This window comes from Propithecus coquereli, unplaced genomic scaffold, assembly GCF_000956105.1.
Source record: "Propithecus coquereli isolate 6110/MARCELLA unplaced genomic scaffold, Pcoq_1.0 Scaffold52, whole genome shotgun sequence".
NCBI classification, from domain to species: domain Eukaryota; kingdom Metazoa; phylum Chordata; class Mammalia; order Primates; family Indriidae; genus Propithecus; species Propithecus coquereli.
This window is the reverse complement of record NW_012151063.1, coordinates 5,024,229-5,047,741: the sequence shown is the minus strand read 5'-3', so window position 1 is coordinate 5,047,741 and position 23,513 is coordinate 5,024,229. Positions and strand designations below refer to the sequence as shown.

Genomic DNA, 23,513 nt, shown 5'->3' with positions numbered 1-23,513 from the left:
GTCTCTTCTATCATCTATCTCATCCATCCATGCATCTATCCATCCATCTCATTTATCATCTATCCATTATCATCTGTTTCATCTATCATCCATCTCATCCATCCATCCATCCATCCATCTCATCTATCATCTATCTATCTTTCTATCATTATCTGTCTCTTCTATCATCGGTCTCATCCATCCACGCATCTATCTATCCATCTGTCTATCTCATCTATCCATCGTCATCTGTGTCATCTATCATCTAATCCATCCATCAATCTATCTGTCCACCCATCCATCTATCCATCCATCTCATCTAACATCTATCGTCATCTGCCTCATCTATCGCCTATCTCATCCATCCATTGATGGATCTCTCCATCAATCCATCCTTCTATCCATTCATCCATGCATCCATCCATCCATCTCATCTATCATCTATCATTTATCTATCTATATACATACACACACAAAAAAGGACACATATCTATACATGAAAATAGCCCGGATAGGCACACTATGTGTTAATCTAGGATTGAAATCATTTCATTCCTGTTTAAAGTTGTGCAAAGTGTATCAGTGATGTCAACCCTAAGAAGGCTGCTGTGATGCCCTCTCACACTCTCTTGCTAACTTTTCCCAAGTCCGGCCCCTTGTCCTCCTCAGGTGCCCATACCTATTAGTGCTGTTGAATAGCCTTGATTCTTCAGAAGCTTGGCAAACGTAATCTCATTAGAGGGAAGTCCTCCAGAAGAGGCTGTGAAGATGAAGACTCCACTTCGGTACCAAGATGCCATTCCTGAAGCAGGGAAAAACAAAAATCAATCCTTAGGAACCAGAAGAACACTGGGGCTGGGAGGCTGCCCTGAGGGGGACAATAGCACCAGCAATGTAGACAGGAGGCTACCTGATCGCACGGGGTACCGGCCGGTCATGAAGGCTGCCCTGCTTGGTGTGCACAGGGGTGATGCTGCCAAGTGCTGAGTGAGTTTTGCTCCTTCACTGGCCAACCGGTCAATATTGGGAGTCCTAGAACAAGAGAATCATGGCATTTGTGATGATCTTCAAAATGAACTGTCCTGTGGTTCTTCATGATGGGAAAACTCTCAATGATCAAGGGCAACTGGGTGATCATGGAGGGGAGAAAGGCATTATGGAAGGCAGAGGAGGTGAGGAAGACATGACACAGAACAAAGACTCAAAGTAGAACAAAACATGGAGATATCTAAATGATCCAGGTGGGATGTCCCCGGGAGTCCATTCATGTTCTAAGAGGGCTCTGAGCACCTGTTCCCTCCAGCCCTGGGTTAGAAGAGGGGAACCATGTTGGGCAACGGACCACTTCAAGGAAGGAAGGTAAGAGATGAGTGAAGATTAGATTTCAGTCTCTTCCTGCCCACATCCCCCAAGTTACCTTTGTGCCCCCAAGGGAGAAAGCTCTGGGGTCAGCCTGACTCCTCTTTGCCAAACCACACATACACACAGCCAAAAGGAATCCCACAACCAGCTCTTATGAGCCTCCGTCTAATTTCCACATGCTCCCAGGGACAAGGGAATAATGAGACTCCATGTGCCTCTACCAATGAACATCAACAAATGGGTTAACATGGTCCAGGGAAAAGGGACAGAGACCATAGTGAAGAAATGATATGCTGTCTCATCTATCATCTATCTCATCCATCCATCCATCTATACACACTTTGTTGGCTTATTTTTTTTATATGCTTAATAAATATTTATCACGTCACTTCTAGGATGATGCATTATGCAAGACAAATGATCCTGGTGCCTTTTCTCCATGAATGGATTGGCTGATCATCTTTGGAAGTCATTCAGGAACTAACATCTTTCAGTTTGGGGACCACACCAAGCTATGTCTCCCACATTCTCCACCAGAAACCCAGGCCCCTTTCTCTCTGCCTGGATGGTCATCTTCCATCCTTTAGTTCTGGGCATAGATGGAATTTTTATGGTCAGCCAGTGGTCCCCCGTCCATGGGAGGGGACTGATATATGTGTAGGACAGTAGTCCCTGTGCTCCCATCACAGCAGCTTCCTCACTATAAAGTGATGACATGACTAATTGTGTTCCCCTGCAGGATGGCTGCCTGTGGGTTGGGAGTCTGCCTCTTGCTCACTGGTCCCACGGCTTACCTAGACCAGTGTCCACATAAAGTAGTGCCACAGTGATTCACGGGGGAAAATCATTTCATTGCATTTGTAATGTCAGACCAGTTTGCCATCTATTAATTTAGAGTATGCATTCAATTGTCAATATTTCTACTCTGCTTTTGCCTTAAAGGATATGATGCCTGGAAGACAGAAATTGTGTATTTGGCTTAAACCTCAATATGCCTAGACTGGCCCGTGGAAGAATTTGACTATTTTGGGGTATGATATTGTAAAATATAAAATAAGAAATGTAATTCGGAAAGAATAGGACTCTAATATGGAGAGCAAGATAGATTGAGGGTAGATACTGCTATGAATTTTTCTATGGGATTTTATAGACTTTTTTTTTTTGAAAATTGGTAGAGATTTAACCTTAAAGCCTTGATTTTAATTTTTTAATTATTAAGACATCTTAGTAGGAACAGGTACCTGTTATCTTAATAACCTTAGCAGTATATACTATTAAAAATAAATAGGTAAAATGGGAAAAAATGAAATTATGACCCTGATAAGAAAAACTAAATTAATAAGATCTGTGTCACGAATGTCAAAAAGTGATCTCTAAACTTTTACAAGAATTAGGTTGTAAAACCTTAATAATTGCTAAGGTTATTAAGATAAAAGGAAGGGGGCAGAAAACACACATGGTCAACTAATATTTTAAGAGAACCTTGAGTGCAGATCTTATCCCTGTGTGTGCTTTTTAAAAATCTTACCCATGACATACGTCGGTATACACATTAAAAACAAAAAGCAACATTTGGTGCAAAGATACATTTGGCTATGTCTTGTGGGCAAGTTTTTCCTTAAAAGAATAATTTATTTAATTTTCATTTGCTCTGATATGTAGATGAAATATACACTTTCCACGATGCTTTGTCACATGGAAAAGACGAGAAGTCAGAGTCAATGGCATAAAAATAAGTCATTGTCCCCTGACTCCTGCCAATGGGCCCATCCCCAGCCTCAGATGTTTAGTATTCACGGATCCTATAAGAAAACTGCAATAAAAGCAAATGATTTCTTTCCCCATCCTCTCCTTTAATTTAGTTTGTATTGATCTTTTGTGTGATGAAGCTCTCGACAGAACTGTTTTTATGTCATTGTTTCCTCATTATTAGGAAGAGAAAATGAAACTCTCATGTCAATATTCTATGGCAAAAAGACTTACTTTCCTTTTTCAACTAAAGGGCCCTTAAAATATGTATTACATTAAGTCGAGTTTTGGCAGAGTGCTTAGGAACAAATACCCTCCTCTGGGAGGATGTTCAGCGGCAAGCGTTGGATGCTCCCAAGTCGAGTTCCCGTTGTGTTTTTCCCACTGTTGTTATGCTATCAGAAAACATGACATCTCTCCCCATAGTTGTTTCTCAGTGCCCTGGTCTGAACGTGTGTGTCCCCTCAAAATTTGGATGTTGACATCCTCACCCACAAGGTGATGGTGTTAGGAGGTGGAGCCTTTGGGAGGTGATGAGGTCATGAGGATGGACCCTCATGGATGGGATTATTACACTTATAAATGGGATCCCAGAGAGCTCCCTCACCCCTTCCATGTGAGGACACAGCGAGAAGGCGCCGTTTATAAACCAGGAAGTGAGTCCTCACCAGACACAGACTCTGCCACGCCGGGATCTTAAACTTCCAGCCTCCAGAACTGTGAGCAACAAACGCCTGCTGTTTACAAGCCACCCGCCAGGTCCATGGTATTTTGTTACAGCAGCCTGGATGGACCCAGACCACCTGGGTGGCTGAAGAGGAAGGGCCTAGGTGGGTGGGAGAGTTAGGTATGTAGGTGAGAGTGGCTGGTTGATAACCCGGGATGGAGTGAGGCAGGCTCAGAACCAACCAGAACAATGGCAGATGCCAAAAAGAAAACACGAAATAGGGAACAAAAGGGACTGAAATGAGAATGTGTACAAAGCAGCATAGCAGTGGCCCATCAGAAAGAAACATACAGCCATGCACGGAAGCATGCCGCTCAGAGGGTTTGAAACGTTTCTTCATGGTCTGTGTTCTTAGATCTGTGTTAACTGTCCCTGGGGCCCGTTGCCTACAAACAGAGCCAAGTGTTTACGCGGGAACTCGTCACCCAACCTGAGCGTCTTGTTCCCATAGCATCCCGGATCTCCGATGCCGAGGTCGTCGGCCATGACCAGCACGATGTTCGGCCTTGGTGCTGAGTGGCTCTGGGCTTCCCATAGGAATAACAGCAGGAGGGAAAGGACTCTCATCTTCCTGCAAAGGGCAAGGAGACAAAGGGAACTGAAGGGTGCCGGCTGGTGCTTGCTGCGCCCCCACTTCTCTCGGACCCTTCTTCCTCCTTGCACAAGTTTCAGGAGGGGTCATTCTCAAAACCTGCCCGCCCCTGACAATGCGTGTTCAGAAGACACTTATCTAAGAGGTTGCTGGGCAAATAATTTTATCCTCTTTCCCACTGGTTTGCTTGCGAACCACACACTGCCTTCTCCATGGCTAGCCACGACCTCTCCTTTGTCTCCTAGGCCGAAACTGAGGTTCTGTTAGAAACATGAAAACACAATTGTCCCCAGCCCCCGTCATCTCTTTATTGAAGGCAGGCCCCTTCATGAGCTAAATGTCCTCTCTTTGAGTGCCGGAAAGACAGGTGTTCCATGAAGATCCAATTTTCAATGCCATCTCCTTTCTAAAATTAACTATGAGTTTCAGTTTAGTAGCTTTTTAAAGGGAAATGTATAAACCCTGTGAAACTGCAAGTGCACAGGGCCACCAGCCTGGGACAGCTCTGTGTGCTGGCAAACGTACCGAGGGAAGGGAACTCATCCATCATCTTTGTCCGCCATCCCAGCACAAGCTCACCTTATGGCATTTCATGCCTTGCAAGAATAGCAGGCCGGAGGAATTTTAGGGGAGGATGATGGCTTGAGCACACACACTGGACACCCGCCTGTCTGAGGCCCACTGATCGTCATGATACTGTGGTTGGCAGAACAACGGCCCTCACTGCAAAGATGTCTGTGCGTTTGTCTCCGGAAAGCTGTGAATATGTTACTTTACATGGCAAAGGGGACTTTGCAGATGGGATTAAAGACCTTGAGATGGGGAAATTATCTTGGATTATCCAATTGGGCCACATGCAATCATATAAACATCCTCATTAAAAAGAGGCAGAGGACAGGATATTCAACTACAGAACAAGAGGAACACAATGATGTGAGTGGCCTCCTAGAAGCTAGAAAAGGCAAGGAAACAAAGTCCCCGCTAAAGCCTCCCGATGGAGCCAGCTCTGCTGACACTTTGATTTTAGCTCCCTAAGACTCATTTTGGATTTCTGGCCTCCAGAACCGTAAGATAAGAAATTGGTGTTGTTTTAACCGCCAGGTTGTTGTCATCTGTTACGGCAGCTACAGGAGACCAATGCCCTTGGTACGTTAAGCGTGCGCTGTGTGCCTGTTCTGTTCACTGCTCCATCCTTACAACACAGAACGGTTCTTGGCTCACGGAGGGCATACATGTGTTCGTGTCTGTCATGTTAGAAACTTCACGCAAACACAGGGGGATCCTTGGCACTCTGCTCACATTTAAAAGTGAGACCCAGGAAGCTGGTTCAAGAGCTTGCACGTATGTCAGTGGGATCTGCAGGCTTCTCCCTCGAGGAAGCAGGTGCTAGGCTGGGCTTTGTGTTGACAGACTCGAAAAGTCAGGACCCGCAAGCCTGTTTCTCCACTGAGGAACTCATCTATCTGCTTGGGGTGTAGATCCTTCAGGCCGGCAGCCTTCTGGGGTCACAGGAAGGGAGGGTACTGGCGTATCTCCCTTCACGACAGGGACGCTCCCCAGTCCTCTGGTTCCAACCCCTTGCTTTCCCTCTGCTCTGGGCTGTGCCTGATGCATTTTTTTTCCCCATAGAACAAGCTCACTTCCTGATAGGAGGGGAGAGCTGTCTCGCTCTGCAGACTTGGGGGGTGAGATAGGGAAGCCCAACTTCTCCCATCAAGACATGCAAACAGTCCTTTGGTTTTCAGCCTCATTCCTCAACCCATCTGCAGAGGTTCCCAGAGCTCCCAAGTGCTGGGCCTTGCTGGGTTCTCTGGTGCCAGCATCACTCTTCTTGCTGGCTTCCCGCTCAACAGACAGTGGGTGTCTCCTCATCCCTTCCTGCTAAGCCACTGACTTGCCGTCTGCCACAGTCCTCTCCCCACCTCCTGTGTGGAGGTCAACCTGGCAGGCTGAACACAAAGATAGTCTCTGTGTTGGATCCTCTCTTGTCTGGGGACGGGGGAGGGTGGGCACTGGCTTTCTAGTTCATTTTGGTGTTTGTCTTTCTTCTCACTCTGGTTTTGCTGCCCCAACCAACACCCTCCCACCGCCCCTGCCCCAGCCCACAATGTGTTCTCCATTAAGAATGAGCGTTATGTCGCAGCAGCCACAGGGATACTGTTCAATGTGTTTCCCGGCCGGGCAGAGCGGGGAGAGGCCTGGCAGGCTCCCTGGACACGGCAGGTGGGTGGGTGAGAAACCGTACTCCAGGGCCTCGCTCAACGTCACTGTTCGTCTTATCCTCTTCCCGCCAGCACTGCAGGCGACACGGTTCCCAGCCTCTGGTTTCCTGCCCCAAGCCAGGTTCTCGCTCTGGACAACTTCCAGAGCTAGGTCTCCAGCTCTGCGGTTCTGCACAGGCTGTGAGACGAGGAGTCGGAGCTCGTCGCTGTGTCTTTCTGTTCCTCGCTGGCCCATGGAGGCTTCCTGAGCCCTGCTGTCCATCTCTGCTCCCCAGGGCCACCTTCACTGTCATTGCTGTGTCTCTGCAGTGCTGATGTCTGCTGGTGGGATCCTCTTGACCTCAGTCAACTCTCAGCAGCCTCGCTGGGTGCTGACAGCTCCCTGGTCACGGAAGGCACCTGGCATCATGGCCAGTGCACAAAGCAGGGCAGGTCCCTCCTGCTTGGCCCTCACTGGTCAGAGCGGGCCCTTCCCTCTGTCGGGAATGTGACCCCCTTTGAACACACTGGCCCAGCTTTCTGCTGTGTCCCTCTGTTTGCAGGGTCTGGATTGCTGTTCTTCCCCATTCGTGGACTTTGGAACCAGCATCACGACCCCACATAACCACAGAGGCTGGACGGGAGATGAGAAATGACCTGGGTTTAAGAATCAAGAGAGGGAGAGGACCTTTGCCAGCCAAGAGCTTGCCCCCTGCTAAAGAACGCCACCCTTGCAGGAGCTTCTGTTGTCATTTTTTAGGAGAAGACAGATCCACAGATTTGCCTGCATGATGACATCACTACCAATTTAGTAATCTGAAGAAAAGTGTGGGCCAACCTGGTGCAAAATACTCAAACAAACAAATAAAAAACAATAAAAAACAACAACTAAACATATTTATTGGGCACGTGCCACTCGTGGGTGTCCACTGTCCGGTCCATACTTTAAATGTTGTGAGCCACAAGACACATTCTGCTTCCCCAATCTCCTCCATGTCCTTGCGAGACGTAGCTGCCATCTCTGTGGGATTAAATGCTGGCTGAATGCTAAGAATACCTATGTTTTACTTCCAGATCGACTGCACGTCCAACCACTGAGCTAAAATCTCTATGCAGTCATCTACCTGGCACCTCAAATTCAACACGTTCAAAACAGAGATTATGAGTATAAAAAGTACTCTGCTATACTACGTGAAGCTGTATTTGCAACTGCGTCTAAAGGCCACCTGTTCAGTTTAATCTGCCTCCATGCTCAGTACAGACAAAGCGGACGCAGAGTGACTTCCCACTGAATCCCTCACATGAAACCACGTGAAATAACCGAATTCCACAGGCCTTAACGCCAACGACCGTGTCTATCTTTGAATGCTTAACCTGATAAATATGTTTTGAAAGAAATAAGAAATGGACTGTTTCTTTAAAACAAACAATCAAACAAGGAAACAAAAACATGGGTTAAGAATACAGAGTTTATACAACCAAGAGGTGTTATGGACTCAAAGGCCGGCTTGAGGTCATACGACATGAAGATAATATTCAGATAATACCATTTCAGTTAGCAAAGGCCCTGTGCATTGCGTATCCTGATTCTCTTCACTTCTGACGGGAAAACAAAGACCCAGAGAGATTCAGTGAGTTGCCCTGGTCATACTCCAAGTGAATAGTGGTTTTTACGTTAGAACCCAGGACTCTTCTCCCAGGTTATCCCGGGTACAGGACAGCATTCCGAAGGCTTCTCAGCATCCCACTGAGGATGCTGAGAAAAGGAGGAGGAGGAGACTTCGGCCTTTTTCAAATTTCTCCCACCAGTTTCCCTGACCACTGAATGACACCTGTCATTTTCCGGGGCTCTGGAGCAAGGACTCTTCTTCCCGCTGGAGGGAGAAGCAACGGCAGGGTCAAGGCTGTCCCTCTAATGCACCCACAGGCACTGCCCACCCCACCTGTGTCCCACCACCTTGGTGACGATGCTGAGGACACCGAGGTCTGCATCATGGGCACCGTGGCTCCACACTGCCAAAGCCCCTGGTGCTTCCAGATGCCCGGCTGTTGCCCTGGTCACTCCCCACCCTCGAAGCTGCCAGCTACGTGCTGCCGATGCCTCGCTCTCCTAATATTCCATGTAGGTCCCAGTAAAAACACACTTCACTGTCTTCTTTCCCATGGATGAACCCACTACTGCTTGCAAGCTGGGGTTTAGGTAGACTCCCCTCTGAGCGATGGATGGACACGGTCCTCGGCATCTACCCTCCCCTCTAATGCTGGCCCTCTGGCTCTGGGCCACACTGCTTCTGGGACTAGACTTGGAATGCATTCCATCCCAGGAGGCTCCTTGTCTTGGTGAAACAGACTTTGGGAACTGCCCTTGAATCCGGAAGACATGTCTCTACCCTGGACAGTGTATACCTTAGACATAGGTTGGGCTCACAGTTACATTGATAAATGCATGTTATAGGCTAATCATCTCTATAAAAATAAGACTTGTATTCATTACATAAATGGGTGGTTGATTACATTATTACTATTTTTTTTAAAGCATTCAATCCCTGGGGAATTGGGAATTATTGTTAAATGGGTGCACAATTTCAGTTCTGCAAGATGAAAAGAGTTCCAGAGAGGAACAGTGGTAACGGCTGCACAATGGTGTGAATGTACTTAATGCCACTTAAAAATGGTTAGGATGATAAATTTTATGTATGTGTATTTTTACAATTAAAAATAGTAATAATTTTCTTAAAAATCCAAATGAGTTAAAAAAAATTCTTGTAATGTTAAATTTGAAATGGAAATATTAAAATAAACTTATTAGTTTAAAAAAATGCAGTTGTTTTCTGCATCGTAGTGGTATTGTATGAGGCCATGTATTGGCCTCTTAGGGAGGTCGGTATATTGATTTTGAGCTTGTCCGTGTGACTTGTCTTAGCCAGTGGGATGTCCTCAGAGCTGAGGGAAACAGAAACTGTCATGTTCAGCCTGGCCCTCTGGTACTTCTGCCGTCACCATGAGAAGAGCTCTAGACTCTAATTGCTGCTACCTCCCCCTAAGCCTGAGCCCCAGAGTAAACACATGTGCAGCAGACACAGCCCCATATGCAGCCTGGAGCCTGCATGTTTCAGGCAACACGAAAACCAGTGAGAACATGCACTGTTGTCTTCAGCCATCGAGTCTGGGTGTGTATTGTTATAAAGCATTATTGTGGCCACAGCTCACCGAGACATTATATTATCTGAATTGACAGCTTGCAAAAACAGAAAAAGGTTATGCACTGCCAGTGTTGACGGAATATCCATGATTAAGGCCCAGGAACAAAAAATCAACAACATTTTAAAGCGGAATTTTTTTTTTTTTTAATGCATGTTTACCTTGCCTTCCCATTAAGCATTTACAACCTCTCAATGCTGAGGCCACAGGTGACTTTCTTTTGTAGTTCTCCCCCATGGCCCTGTGAGTGAATAAATATTCACTAAATTACTTAATTGAGCCCGGTAGAGGAGTGTGCACAAATGGGAATTAAACAACCAGAATAAGGGCTTCCACTACAGGTCATGGATGGCAGCACACTGGGATTTCTCACCCTCCGCACTATTGACATTTGGGGACGGATCACTCTCTGGTGCAGGGGTCTGTCCTGTGCATTGCATGGCACTTAGCTGCATCCCCGGCCTCTACCCGCCAGATGCCGGCAGCATCCGTGATATCTTTCCAGTTGTGACATCCAGAAATGTCTCCAGACTCTACCAACCATCCCCTGGGGGAGAGGGGACAAAACTGCCCCTGCTTGAGGACTATCGCATCCCCGTGAAAGAGGAGGCTGGTAGGAGAGTGCCGACAGCCAGCAACCACAGAGAGCTCAGCGACAACTATGCTTTCCTGTTAGCCCTAAGAGAAGCATTTCTACTTGAAAGATCCTACACGGCTGGTCTACCCAGTAGTCAGTCATGTTCCCACAGCTGTACTCTTTGAATATAAAGTATTTTGGAAAGCATGATTTTTTTTTCCCCAAGAAGACAGGTAGTTGAGGGAAGCTATGTGCCTGGAAGCCTGCAGGTGCTTTCTTCACACACGACTTTACTAATTATGACGAACCTCCCCCCCCCGCCATAAACACCTTATCTCCGTTGAGTTGGCACCTTTATTATTCACCTAGATCCTTAACACACTACCACACTAGAAAAAAGAATTTTTTTCTCTTGGGAACACAGTGTTTTTATTATGAAAATAGAATAAGAACTTTGAAAACAAAACCATCCTTCCTAATTTAAGGAAAAATTTATTATTTTTTATTGTTTTCTGTGTGAGTTACATGCAACTTGGAAAACAGTTCACGCAGCTCCCAAGGTAGAGACATGTGAGTTACATATGCTTCACAGGGCCCCGGGGTCAAAACTAGCATGAGTTAAATACAACTCACGTGGTAGTTGATGTGTTAAACTTTATAAAGCGATTGACTCTATCACTCCTAACATTTGAAAAGGGCAAAAGAGTTTTTTGTTTGCCCGTTTGTTTTAAGTCTCTTCCCTGTAAGGACGGGATGGCCATGGGACCTGCCTATAGAACACAAGGATGTGTCTGATGGTGGCACTCACTTTCAGTGATAGAGGAAATTGTTTATACTTTTAAAAATACATTTTTGGTGTGTCTAGATTATTCGGCTTAGTTACATCATTAACTATCACCATAGAATTATTTTATGTGACACATTTGTGTTTTATTTATATTTTATGATATCCATTTTACATGAATTATATACAAAGCCTAGAATAAAATGATTTAGTCCCTGGCACAGGCCTGTCATCTTCTCTCATTTAAAACAGGCTAGAAATAAAACTATCCTTTATCTCATCATAAAATTATTATTTTGCAGCTCAGGATCTGTAATGGCTTCCTGCTGGCCCTAAGACACAGACTGAGAGTGTAACTAATGGATCTTCTGCCTTCGGGGTGAGAATGATCATCCCTTTAATATCGTTAATGTGAAATCCTGTGCGACTCCCTGCGACCTTCCCTGTGGCTGCGAACGCTGACGTAGGCAGGACCTGGAGCACAATTGAAAGTCTCTCCCAAATCTTAACTCCTTAACCACAAACTTGGTGACAAAGATCGAGCCATGCCTTGTCTGGTGAATGGGTTTTTTTAAGACTAGATTCAGGGGACGACGTGTGCTCTGCCCAATGTTCCTTCTATTAGAAACGCCATCCCTTCCTGGGAACAGCTCTTTGGAGATACGATATATTCTTTGGCTGGTAAATCCAGGCTCCAGCCCCACCTCTGAGACAGAGAAGTTCCAAACAGGAGCAAAAACATTTATACAATTTATGCAAGTACTGCACGCCTCTGTCTTCAACGGCTGGGAGCAGGTACCAAAAGGCAGACTCTCCTACTGTCAACGCTGTGGCAAATGTGAAGGTCATTACAATGGACCTCACATTGCAATGAGGTGAGGAAAGGTGGAAGAACAGTTAGAAGACAAGGATGACACGGACAGGCCAATCTTCAGCCCGTATCTCCGGCTTCATGTGATTTCCATGGGGACACCCTCCAGATTGGTTGGATGGGAGAAAGCCCCCGCTTTCTTATCGTACCCGTGCAATTTCTTTCTTAGCACCGGTGAAAGATACTAGCAAGTGCAGAGTTGAGTTATTTTGTGTTTAATCTTCTCTGCTGCACTGAAAGCAGAATAGGTTCAAGTGCCTTCCTGCTAGACCCCAGCACCACTTATGACTGGCACATATGAAATAGTCAGTATCTGTGGACTGAGCGAATGAGTAAATAACTGCCGGACAGTTTTGTGGCTCTGAGATCAAGCAGTTGCTCCCTGTACTAACTGGATCACAGGCACCATGAGAGTAGGTACAGGTTGAGCCAGTATCCAGCAAACGGCATTACATCAAGAACTGATGTTTACTCTATGAAATTAAAAATCCCTCACGCCAATTCAACCAAAGAGGACATTAAGAAGGGCCATGCACCATTTTTTTTAAATGGTTGGAAGGTTTTACGGGTGTCAGGGAGGATTCAAAAATTAGACTCTGTCTCTAAACATAAACCATGAGACACACTAGAGGTGTTTAAGATAACTACAAACACCACTGGTAATGCCTACAAAAAGCTCAGGGTTGGAGCATCAGGGGTCCCTAAGTAGATTTGATGGTTTGCAAATCCATAACGAATATCAGGAATTTGTGAAAAGAGTGAGCTTAATAACTTCGTGTCCCCAGAAAAATGCAGCATTCAGCATTCACGCCGGAGAAGGCTGCAGGCAGAGGGCGGTGGTTGCGTGTCTCCGCTCAGCAGTATTTTCACATTTCACTTGATACAGAAAATAAATACATAATTTTTCTTATTTTAAAATGACGCTCTTTTGAGCGCTTAGTATGTAACAGGCACTAAAGCGCTTTACCTAGGTGTTAACTATGTGGGAAACTAACACAGGAACACGTTTTTACTACGAGTTCTATAATGTTGGACTTAGTGATCTTCAATGTAGTTAACAGGGCTCCCGAGACACTTTGGACTGATAATCTGTTGGAGGGAGGAGCAGTGTCCTGAGCATTGTAGGGTGTTTAGCATTCTTCCTGGCCTCTACTTGCTAAATCGCAACAGCATGCCAACCGAGTTCCCTCCCCTCCTCCAGTCGCGAAACCCAAAATGCCTCCAGATATCGCCAAATGTCCTCTGGGGGACAAAACTGCCCCCCGTTGCGAGCCACAGAGTTAGCCCTAGCACGTCGCCCTCCGCATCACCTGAAACATCTCGGCCTCCTGTACATAACATAACCGCGATTCACTTTGTCTGCTGCCAAATGCAGGCAGCTTGGCCTCTACCGAAGGATCCAGCAACTCCAACCCACTTGAGTGGCCACACATTTCTCCTTTGCACCCACAAGTACATCTTAAATGCTAACAGATAATGTTCCTTCATATAAGACGCTCCCCCAAGTTACGGAAGTCCTTACATTTCCATGTCCGTAGGCAATCATCTCAGAAAAGGCTCTTTGAAGAAAACATCGGACTGCAAGCATTCCTGCTCTTGCGTCCCTGGTTACTTACTCCATTATTTATCCACGTGGTAAGTCTTCCCCACCTTGCCTTGCTGTCAGGAGTCATCCTCTCCAAACAGTCATCTTGCCCTTGCCTGTCTAAGCCCACAGCAGCACATCCTTAGGCCCCCACGCTGGCAATTCAGAGCCATACCCTCCTCTCTCTCTCTCTCTCTCTCTCCCCTCTCCAGATGTACTTCCAATCCCACCTCACCCCCCTCCCTTTTCAGGATCTTCTCTCTTCATGAAAAGCAAACCCACCGCCCTACTATTCCCTCCCTTTCAAGATAACCAAGCCAGGAAATGTGGTACTCAGTTTGTTTTCACTGCAGCTACTCTCCCATTCCGAACTCCTTAATTCTCTCTTGGGTAGCTTTTATTCCGTGTTTGTCAAGAACCAGTAGAATTAGAGGAGAATTAAGAATCAGAGGTCTGGCCTCATCATAAGCCACCAGCTATGAGGTTTTGGCCACGTGACTTGGTCCCCTTATGAACCACACTGAGATGCCACCTTGACCACAAGGGAGTCAACTGGCATAATACAAGTACGAGGTTTCCAAAATGATAAAGTGCTGGACAATTGTGACTTGTTAGGAGCCTTTTAATCTATCTATACCTTTGCAACTGAAAACAATTCACCGACAATTCCACCAAATCCAGCAAACACTTACGGGGCAAGACTTGGAAAGAAGAAGAAGACATCACAGCAGTCCCGTGGTGGTTTCAAGATTGCACTAGACACACCATCACCCTGCGAGACCCTGCCTGACCAAATGAGGGAATCCACAAATACAGAACCCACTAATATGAGCAGCAGCATGAGAAACGTGGCTTCTGCAGATGAGGTTGCCATGCTTGCTTCCCTGCTTGCTAGCAGCAAAAGGAGCAGCTATTTATTTAGCCCAGTAGTTTTTCTCTTCTGCAGTAGAGATGATAATAATGAGACTTCATAAGTATTACCGTGTGGGTAAAATTACACACTTAGTACTTTGACTCGATAATGGAATCACAGTCATCAGCCAGTAGTTGTCATCATAAATATTTTGTGTAAAATATAATAACTAGAGTAATAGAGTTTTAGACCAAGATGAGATAGGCCCAATGACCTCCCTCCTGGTATTCATATCATGTAGAATCCCCTTCTCCTTGAGTGTGGGCTGGACTTAGTCATTCGGTTCTAGTGAACAGAATAAGGAAAAAGTGATGAGATACCATGTCTGTGATTAGTTTGCAAAAAACAGTGACTTCCATTCTGCTGGCAAACTCTAGCTCCTGCTGGCTTTGGATGAAGTAAGTGGCCACATGGAGAGACCCACGTGACAAGAGACAAGAGGGAGGTGTCCAGCCAGGAGTATGCAAGGAAATGAGGTTCTCGGGCCAGCCTGCAAAGAACTAAATCCTGCCTACAACCATCTGAGCAAGCTTGGAAAGGGATCCTGCCCCTGTCAGACCTTGAGATGAGACCACAGCCCTGACAGTCATCACCTTGGTCGCTGCCTGAGAGAGACCCAGACGCAGAGGAAGCAGCAAAGCTGTGCCCCGACTGACCCACAGAAACTGTGAGGTAACAAATGCGAGTTGTTTTAAGCTGCCAGGATTGGGGGCAATTTGTTACACAGCAGTAGATAACGAATACAAAGTCTGACAGCTTCAGGAGCTTCAGATGGGAAGTTTAATTTTGTCACCGAGGACCAGGAAAAAGCTCTGCATGTGGCAGCTCTGAATGTCATGTTGAACTTATTTTAAGAACGTGTTTCGTTATTAACAAGTAGTCAGAATTTAAATAAGCAATTCAAAGAATACATGGCTCAGCTCGGCAACCATGCGAAAAATGAAATTTTGTTTTACACTTGAAAGTTGAAAATGCCGGAAGAAAAAAATGGTACTTAGGTTAGCCCTAATGGTTAGCAAAGAGATTAAATGGAGCAAAATTCAGGCTGCACATGAGTCCATGTAAATAAAATTTCACCAAAACTCCAGCTATTCGGAGATCTACTTTGGGCTACTTTGCTTTGATTGTACACAAGAACTGAATCTGTTCTTTCAATGAATTTTGTTTCATTGTATTTTTACTGTTACTATTAATGTACAAAGGAAAGAAAAAAAATCATCCAACCACTCAGACAGCCACTCAGGTAATATGTGAATGTGTTTCTCTCCATGTTCTTTCTTCTATGATTGCTGTATAAACGGCTGAAACCGTAGCATTCCTACAACTGTGGGCCTTGTTTGTTGGCTTGTTTTTTTTCATGCAAAACTCTCACCCGAGGTGGAGATGCTGTAGATAGGACTTGGTCCCTGACTGGCTATGAAGTGTCAGAAAGAGAGAACAGTCAGTGCTGGCTTTGACCTTGCTCCCTGGAGCCATTATCTGGGTAGGGAACACTGACAGCCAAAAACGCTGGCAGCTTAAGATCGTGAATCTGCTCAACACCCAGATGTCGCCCTAGGTAGGATCCATCGCACGTATGCGTGAGCCTTGGGGAAGATTCATTTCCGTTTTCTGTGCTTTTTGGTGAGAGGGTTAGTTCAAGTACAGGCTTTTTTTTTTTTTTTTTTTATCCAAACCGAACCCAAAAGGATAGAAGTCCATTAATAATTTTTAATGTCTACATTAATCTGTGAATCACAGAATAGTTTTGGTTAGCTCGTTGTGACACTGTATCATTAATTATTTCTCCTAAATGTGCCCAGGCTAGGTATTTTTAGGGCTAGGATGAGAAATATCATCTAGCCCCATTAAGAATGTATGAAAAGTTAAGTTCGTTAAGAACCACTTAGAATCCCACTGCATAGAAATTATCACCTGAAGTAGCCAGACTTTATTTCTTTCCCACGAGCATGGCTTAGAATGGGGTGTTTATAAAGAAGTTTCAAACTATTAAAACACAGTTACTTGATAGAAAAATACTTAAAAATTAAATGAAAGTGCTCTACTCCAATATATTAAGAGCATGACCATTAACTTCTGAAAAATTGCCTAATTTTCCCTTTAAAAAATTAAATTAGTTTTCCTAACAACTTTAATTTGGCAAAAGAGCAAGAAAAACTTTTTTTTTTTGAGAAAGTAAGTATTCCTAGAACAGCATTATTACAAAAGAGAGAGACAAAAGAACATGTTCATAACTAGAGATGTAATTATATTAAATTTGTTCATTAAAAGAAAATTAACAATGCACTTACATAATGGAAACTTTACTGCAGAAAAGAAAACGCTCCCGATCCATTTGCTCAGTGGGTAAGAAGGCTTATTAAAAATAGAGAAAAACTTGCACGACCAATCATATTTTGTAGAAGAAATGCAGCTTTCTTCAATCCAAGCTACGTATGGTGGTGAAATTGAGTTCACAACATGTTATCTAACAGAGGTCCTGTTTTATAACAATAATGAAAAATAGTCTGACGTGAGGACAGCAAAAACTCATTCTGAAACTGAAATTGTGTCTAAACAGGAGTTTCTACAGATTTAAATATCTATTTAAATCAGTTGTGATTTTTTAAAATACTTGTTCACATTGTACTGACTCCCCGAACCCGTTTCTTCTGACTATGCAACAGCAGCTGCTGCCCTGCGTCTCTGCATTTCTCAATACACTCAATTACACCCAGTATAATTAAATCCACTATTTTCATAATTTTAAGACTATTAATAAAGTATTAATAAAGAAAAAATGTTTTTAAAAAAGTTAAGTCTAGCCTAACTTCTTTGTTCACATGTGAAGTCTTTAAGAGGGCTTCAGAAACACTAAATGCTGCGTGTGATCTGCTGGCTCCACTTTAATTTCCTCCCTCTCTTGTGTGGGTTCAGCTGATGCATCCTGAGATGGAGAGGAGGGCAGCGTGCAAGGATCCACAGACGGTGGTTCCTGTCCCTGGGCTGCTGCCAAATAGCTGTCATCATTGGGACACCTCACCCAACCTCTGCAGGTCTCTGTTTCCACAGTTCCACAATAAAAGGGCCCCCGTCATGTCTAAACCCCTACAACGTTTATGCTTCCACAATCGGATGGTTTTTCTGAGTCTACCCGGGACTAAGTCTGCGGTACTTTCTAATTTAGGAAGGAGAGGGTCAGAGTCTGCAAGCATCAACACAAAGCAAACCCCTCAGTGAACACACCCATGATGGTGAAGTTCCTGAAAAACTATTGTTGTCCCTGGTTTTCGGGCTAGATCTCTGCAAGGCTGAGTGCTCACCTTGAGACAGAGAATTGCCGACAGACACGTTCCCTGGCAGGCACTGGCTGATTTATGGCACAGATGTGACTGAGCTTGTCCTGGGATTAGATGCCTTCCCGCCCAGTCCAGGAGCCGGGGAGTTACTCAGGCAAAGTGAATAAGTGCCCTGTGGTCTCCTAAGGTCCCAACCGGGCAAGGCAGTGGAAAGGGGGCTCCCTCCCTAGAGTCCCAGAGCAGCAGAAAAGTACTAATTTAACCCCAGCAGAGAAAGCAATGGCAAGCAAGGAAGGCTTCGGAGTTAGCCAGGGCAGCCAGGACAGCGACGGTAACTGCAACCCACGGTGTTCCGTCTGGAACAGATCGTTAGCCTGGTGCTACCATTTCGTACCGATCACCATTTACTCTCAACAGCCAGTACGGCAGGCTCTGTTGTGTCCCCATTGTACAGGCGAGGACAGTGAGACTGAGCGGTGAAACCACCTGCTCAAGAACATGTGGCAACTGAACGGCAGAGTGTGTCGGAGGGGCATCGTCTAGCTCTGTCGGTCTCCAAATCCACTCAGAAACGGTGACGAGTCTAAGAGTCAACTGGAGTGACTGCCTCGGGAGGGGCTGCGCGGAGGGAGTTTTCTGTCTTACTCCATACACGGCTGGACTATGTGGATATTTCACGACAAATGAGCACGAACTGTATAATTTTTTAAAGACAACATGCAGAAAATAAGATATCAAATAGTTCACCGCTACGAACTCCAGTCCCAGACTCCCAAACACTGCCGTAGAGTTCTTTTCTCAGCTATTTGCAGGATTAAAATCTGTACACATCTACATACTTTGAAATAAACTGTATAACACACATGGTAATAACATGTTGGCTTACTCTGAGCTGTCTTTGGCCATCTTTGTCACTGAGTATAAGACATTTTATTTATCTACAACACAGATGAAAACTTCTATTCATCACATCACTTAATGAATTCTTAACTGAAAAAAGTACTTTTTTCATAGTATGTACATACACTATAAATATGTCTATATATATGTGTATGTGTATACATACATATATAACCTATATAGTAATGTGCATGTGTGTATATAGTAACATACATATGTATAGTATACACATACATATATGTATGTGTGTGTGTATATATATATAAAATATAGAATGCCAAAAGTATATAGATCTGTCTCTTCATATGTAGATGGATAGGTATAGTTATGGATATAGATTACACATAGACACTTATATATAGCCTCATACTGTTATCTCAAATGTCTGTGAATACCGATGCTTTATATAAACATTAGTATTTCAATGTTCTCCCAAATTTTACAAAAGAAATTCTTTTTGGGACTGATTCATGATTTTCCTTCTAAGTCGCTGAATCTTACATAGTTAGGTATCGACATCCAATGACTTGCTTCTATGACAAAGGAAGATTGGCAATTTACCCGCTCTGCATATAGTTCATACTTATTCTAAGCAAATATTTAGACATATTATGCTCCCCAGAAGACATTTGATGTTGTGAAGCTTTGATAAAGTATCATTTTTTAAAAGTATATTTTGTAACAAGTGGAGTACCTTTTGAGATAAGAGATTATCTTAATACTAACCTTCAATACTTTTTTTTCAAATTAAAGACAAAAGTACATTTCGGCATTTCATGACAGGGTAGCACTATAGAGAATCCAGTGCATTCACAAACGTGCATAACCAACACTGGATGTCCCTGTTGGCACTTCAACTTCCCTTAATTTTCCTATGCTTCAGAAGACTAAATATTGTCCAAATAGCCCTTCTGAAGGGTGTTCAAAGCTCCCTGTATAAGTGACGTAAATCACAGAGGAGGCCGACTGGAATTAATTGTAACGATGTTTGCCATCGGTGTGTATGCTCCTACTCCATGTTAGTTTATTCTCACTTGGGATACAGTTCAAGGATGGGATGCTCCTGTTGCAATTCCAGTTTTAAGCACTTGGGTGAGATCAGAAGGTACGTCCTGTGTAACACGTGTGCTCCTCGCCAGGCAAAGATGTAAAGTGTGCTCCCCGCAAAGCTACCATGCGGAAGGAAGCAGGTCTCTCCTGCTCAGGACTAAGATTCTCCCAACCTCCAACTCTAAATGCTTCTCCACTATCCGCTCAGCACAGTCTACCTAATGCTTTCATTTATTTCCAGTTTGCTGAATGTTATGGAGAAGACCTGTCCCATAGTGGTTCTTGACAGTCCAGGGAATGTGAACATCTTAAACAATCCCTCTGTGGTACGTTACGCATCTGCTGTATTTGAAGAGTTCTTGGTACTGAGGAACAGTGGACAGATGGTTCATTACGGTGAGATATGGAGGGAAGGGTGAGAAGGCCAGGTTTAAATGACGTCTTTGTTGGTAACAGTGAATTACAGAAGGATTTTGTAAGAAAAACCTGTATAGAAGCATATATTGGAAGTTTGGCATTTAACACAAGGTGAGCTTAAGATGCCTCTCTTCTCCTACAGAAGATTCAAGTTCCAGAACAATACATTTCCCATTAGGAGGCGAATGGTCTGCACATCCTCAAAATGTCTAAGGGATGCATAGATTTGAAGTCATTGATCAGGTCACCGATCCCAGAGTGGGAGCTCTCAAAGGAGCCAAGGGTCACAGAGATTGCCCTGAGCGGCAGCGAGCTAAGAGCCAGCTGCCTCTGACCGGGGGTCAATTCTCTCTCGCTGGCCGCCCTCTCCTCCTCCTGTGGAGGCTCAGCCCCAGCCCTATGCTCCACGGCCCTTTTATTTGCTGTGTGCCTGTCTTTCCTTTCCTGCTGAGCCAAGAGCGGTGCCTTTCTGTGCATGTCAGCAACCGACTCAAACACTCGGTCTGGGCTGAGAAGGAAATGATGGCAGGATGTCTGGACAGACTTCAGTCTACTCTCCTAGAGTCCTTGGAGGGCCAGTATTAGAGACAACAGCAAAGTGTTACGCTGCCTACGGAGGACATCCCTGCGCACAGCGTTTGCTCAGGGACCTCGCAGGAAGGAACAGAGCTTTGGTCAAGACAACTTTGGATATTTGCATCTTCCAGCATCCGCTGGACAAAATACCACAGAGCACCTTCGTCTCACCTGAATTTCCAGCATTCAATGTGAGAGAACGGGCTCGTGATACTCAGGAAACTGGGGACAATGAAAACATGGACAGCCAGCAACAAAGGAGAGAAACCAGAATACACACAAAGCTTGGAGGAGCAGAGAGAGCAAAGGGCTTGGGAACGGCGTGCGGTGCCTCCGTACCCCTCGATACGCATCGGCATGTGTGCCGTCACCATCGCAGGGCCTCTGGGGTCGCCCTCTCTGGGGTACTAAAGCCGTCTTTGTGGGGGTGAGAACCGTTCAGCCTGAGCAATGACTTGACATGAAAAAAAAAATTTATTTTAGCTACTAGAAATCAGAGCCAGAAGACAAAGACGGCTCAAAACAACTTGGGCACAGCCGCCCGGCCAACGACCAGCCTGTCGTCATGGTCCCCTCACACTGCAGCAGGCTGGTCACCCCCTCTACACTAGAGGCACCTCACAGGCACCCTGGGCATCCTCCGTAGGAACGTGGGAGTGGGAGGCCTTGGCTCGTGGGCTGCGCCCCTTGCCCTGAACAAGACATCCTGTCATCGCTGCTGTTTCTTCAGGGACTATGAATAGGGGCATATGGCTGTGAAGCTCTGTAAGTAGAACGTAGAGGCTTTTAAAAAATTGCTTCGGTAATCAGATGGCCAGCAGCTGACGTGCATGGGTGGGAATGTAAAGTAGCACAGCCGCTATGGAGAACAGTACGGAGATTTCTCGGAAAACTAAACATAGAACAACCATACGACCCAGCAGTCCCACGACTGGGCATTGATCCAGAGGAAGAGGAGTCAGTACAGCAAAGGGGTGCCTGCGCTCCCGTGCGTACTGCAGCACTAGTCACCGTAGCACAGGGACGGAATTCACCTCAGTGTCCTCCATGGACGAGTGGATAAAGACGACGTGGTACATACACACAATGCAGTATCATTCGGCCATAAAGAAAGAATGAATTCCAGTCATTTTCTGCAACTTGGAGGTTGTTATGTTAAGTGAAATAAGCCGGGCACAGAAAGACAAATATCACATGTTCTCACTCACGTGTGGGAGCTAACAAAGTTGTTCTCGTGGAGGTAGACAGTGGAATGAGAGTTACCAGAGACCGGGAAGGGTGCATGGCTGGGGGATGAAGAGAGGTCGGTTAATGGACAAACATACCGTTAGACAGAAGAAGTAAGTTCCAGAAGAGAAGGGAGAGTATAGTTAACAATAACATATTACACTTTTAAAATAGCTAGAAGAGAGGATTTGAAACATACCCAACACAAAGAAATGATAAATACTCAGGTGACAGACACACTCATACCCTGACTTGACCATTACACATTCTAGGCATATAACAAAATTTCACATGTATCCCATAAATATGTACAAATATAGTGCACCCAAAAATAATCTTAAAAAAAAAAACCCAAAACCCATTCTCCCAGGTTTAAAAAAAAAAAGTCCAGCCCTAGGAAGACTCAAGGTAAAATTTGTCCAAAGTGATGGAATTATCACATCCTTGGTTATGAGTCCTCAAACATCCAAGCCACAAGACCCCAGGGAAATCTAAGCGGGCCTGACATCTGCAGTCAGGCAACGGCATGCTCTGGAAGAGAGCCCCGTGTGTTTGGGCGTCTGTGTCGGCTCATAGCGTGGTCCCCTGCCCAGTGCCTAGCCAGCATCCCGCATCCTCCTGCCAGAAGGAACCAGCCTTCCCAATTCTGGGGTCCCCAGACCCGGGCGTCTGCAGTAGAAGCACACCCGTCCTTCTCATGCCCCCGTTCAAAGCAGGAAACTGCTTATCTGCTCTATCTACCCAATTAGTCTAGGTAAAAGTGAAAATAAATGGAAACCTTGTCAGCCTCTTCCTCTAGAATAAAAGATCTCAGAAACAAACTAGGACAGAAAAACAGCCAAATTCCAATGGAACAAAATGCATCTCACTCTGCCTTCTCCAAACCCATTCTGCATTTCTCAAGATGGTTTAAGAACATAAAATGGATAAAGTCCCATAAGCACCTTTTGCTAACCCTAATGCACTGTATAGAGGTGAGTAGGGCATTAATCAAGTCCCACCCTCCCTCCGTACTCACTCATGCACCTGCCAGACTTTAGGGACCACTCTGGACCACCTCCCATTCCCCTCCACTCAATTTCCCCAAGAGTTTCCAATGCACACCACGTCCACCCAACTCCTGGCCTCGGGGATCTGGGTCTAAATCCAGTTCCCCAGATCTGATCATCAGGCTTCACTAAGAACTTCCACTCATCCACACTTGCTCCTCATCAGAGGATCCTAAACGCCCTGACACGACACTCCTGAATGCAAATGCTGACAGCTAGCCTCTGTTGACTGACTCTGTCTCAAAAAAAAAAAGAAAAATTGCATAGAACAGTGATTATGGCAAAAATGAAGGTCACCATTCATTATTCCATATTTTCACATCTATTCTAAAACTTTCAGTTATATTGTGCACTTGAAAACTTTTCTTAATAATACAAATATTCATAATGTTTTTTATTACAAACTCTGAAGCCAGTATACTGTCTCATCAGGCAGCAAAATAAAGCTTGCTATTATAAAATGAAAAAAAAAAAA

At 44.9% G+C, this 23,513-nt stretch overlaps 1 protein-coding gene across 2 annotated transcripts in view; it reads right to left on the bottom strand.

The window, feature by feature from the left end:
- The window catches only part of STS (steroid sulfatase (microsomal), isozyme S), a 181,025-nt gene that overhangs the window by 72,204 nt on the left and 85,308 nt on the right, over positions 1–23,513 (bottom strand). For both annotated transcript variants that reach the window (XM_012656840.1, XM_012656841.1), the window contains exons 3-5: positions 4,248–4,388; positions 890–1,011; positions 659–781 (exon numbers count right to left, since the gene is read on the bottom strand). In XM_012656840.1, coding sequence (XP_012512294.1) covers positions 659–781; positions 890–1,011; positions 4,248–4,384 — 382 coding nt within the window. In that variant the 5' untranslated portion in view covers positions 4,385–4,388. The remainder of the gene's footprint in view (positions 1–658; positions 782–889; positions 1,012–4,247; positions 4,389–23,513) is intronic.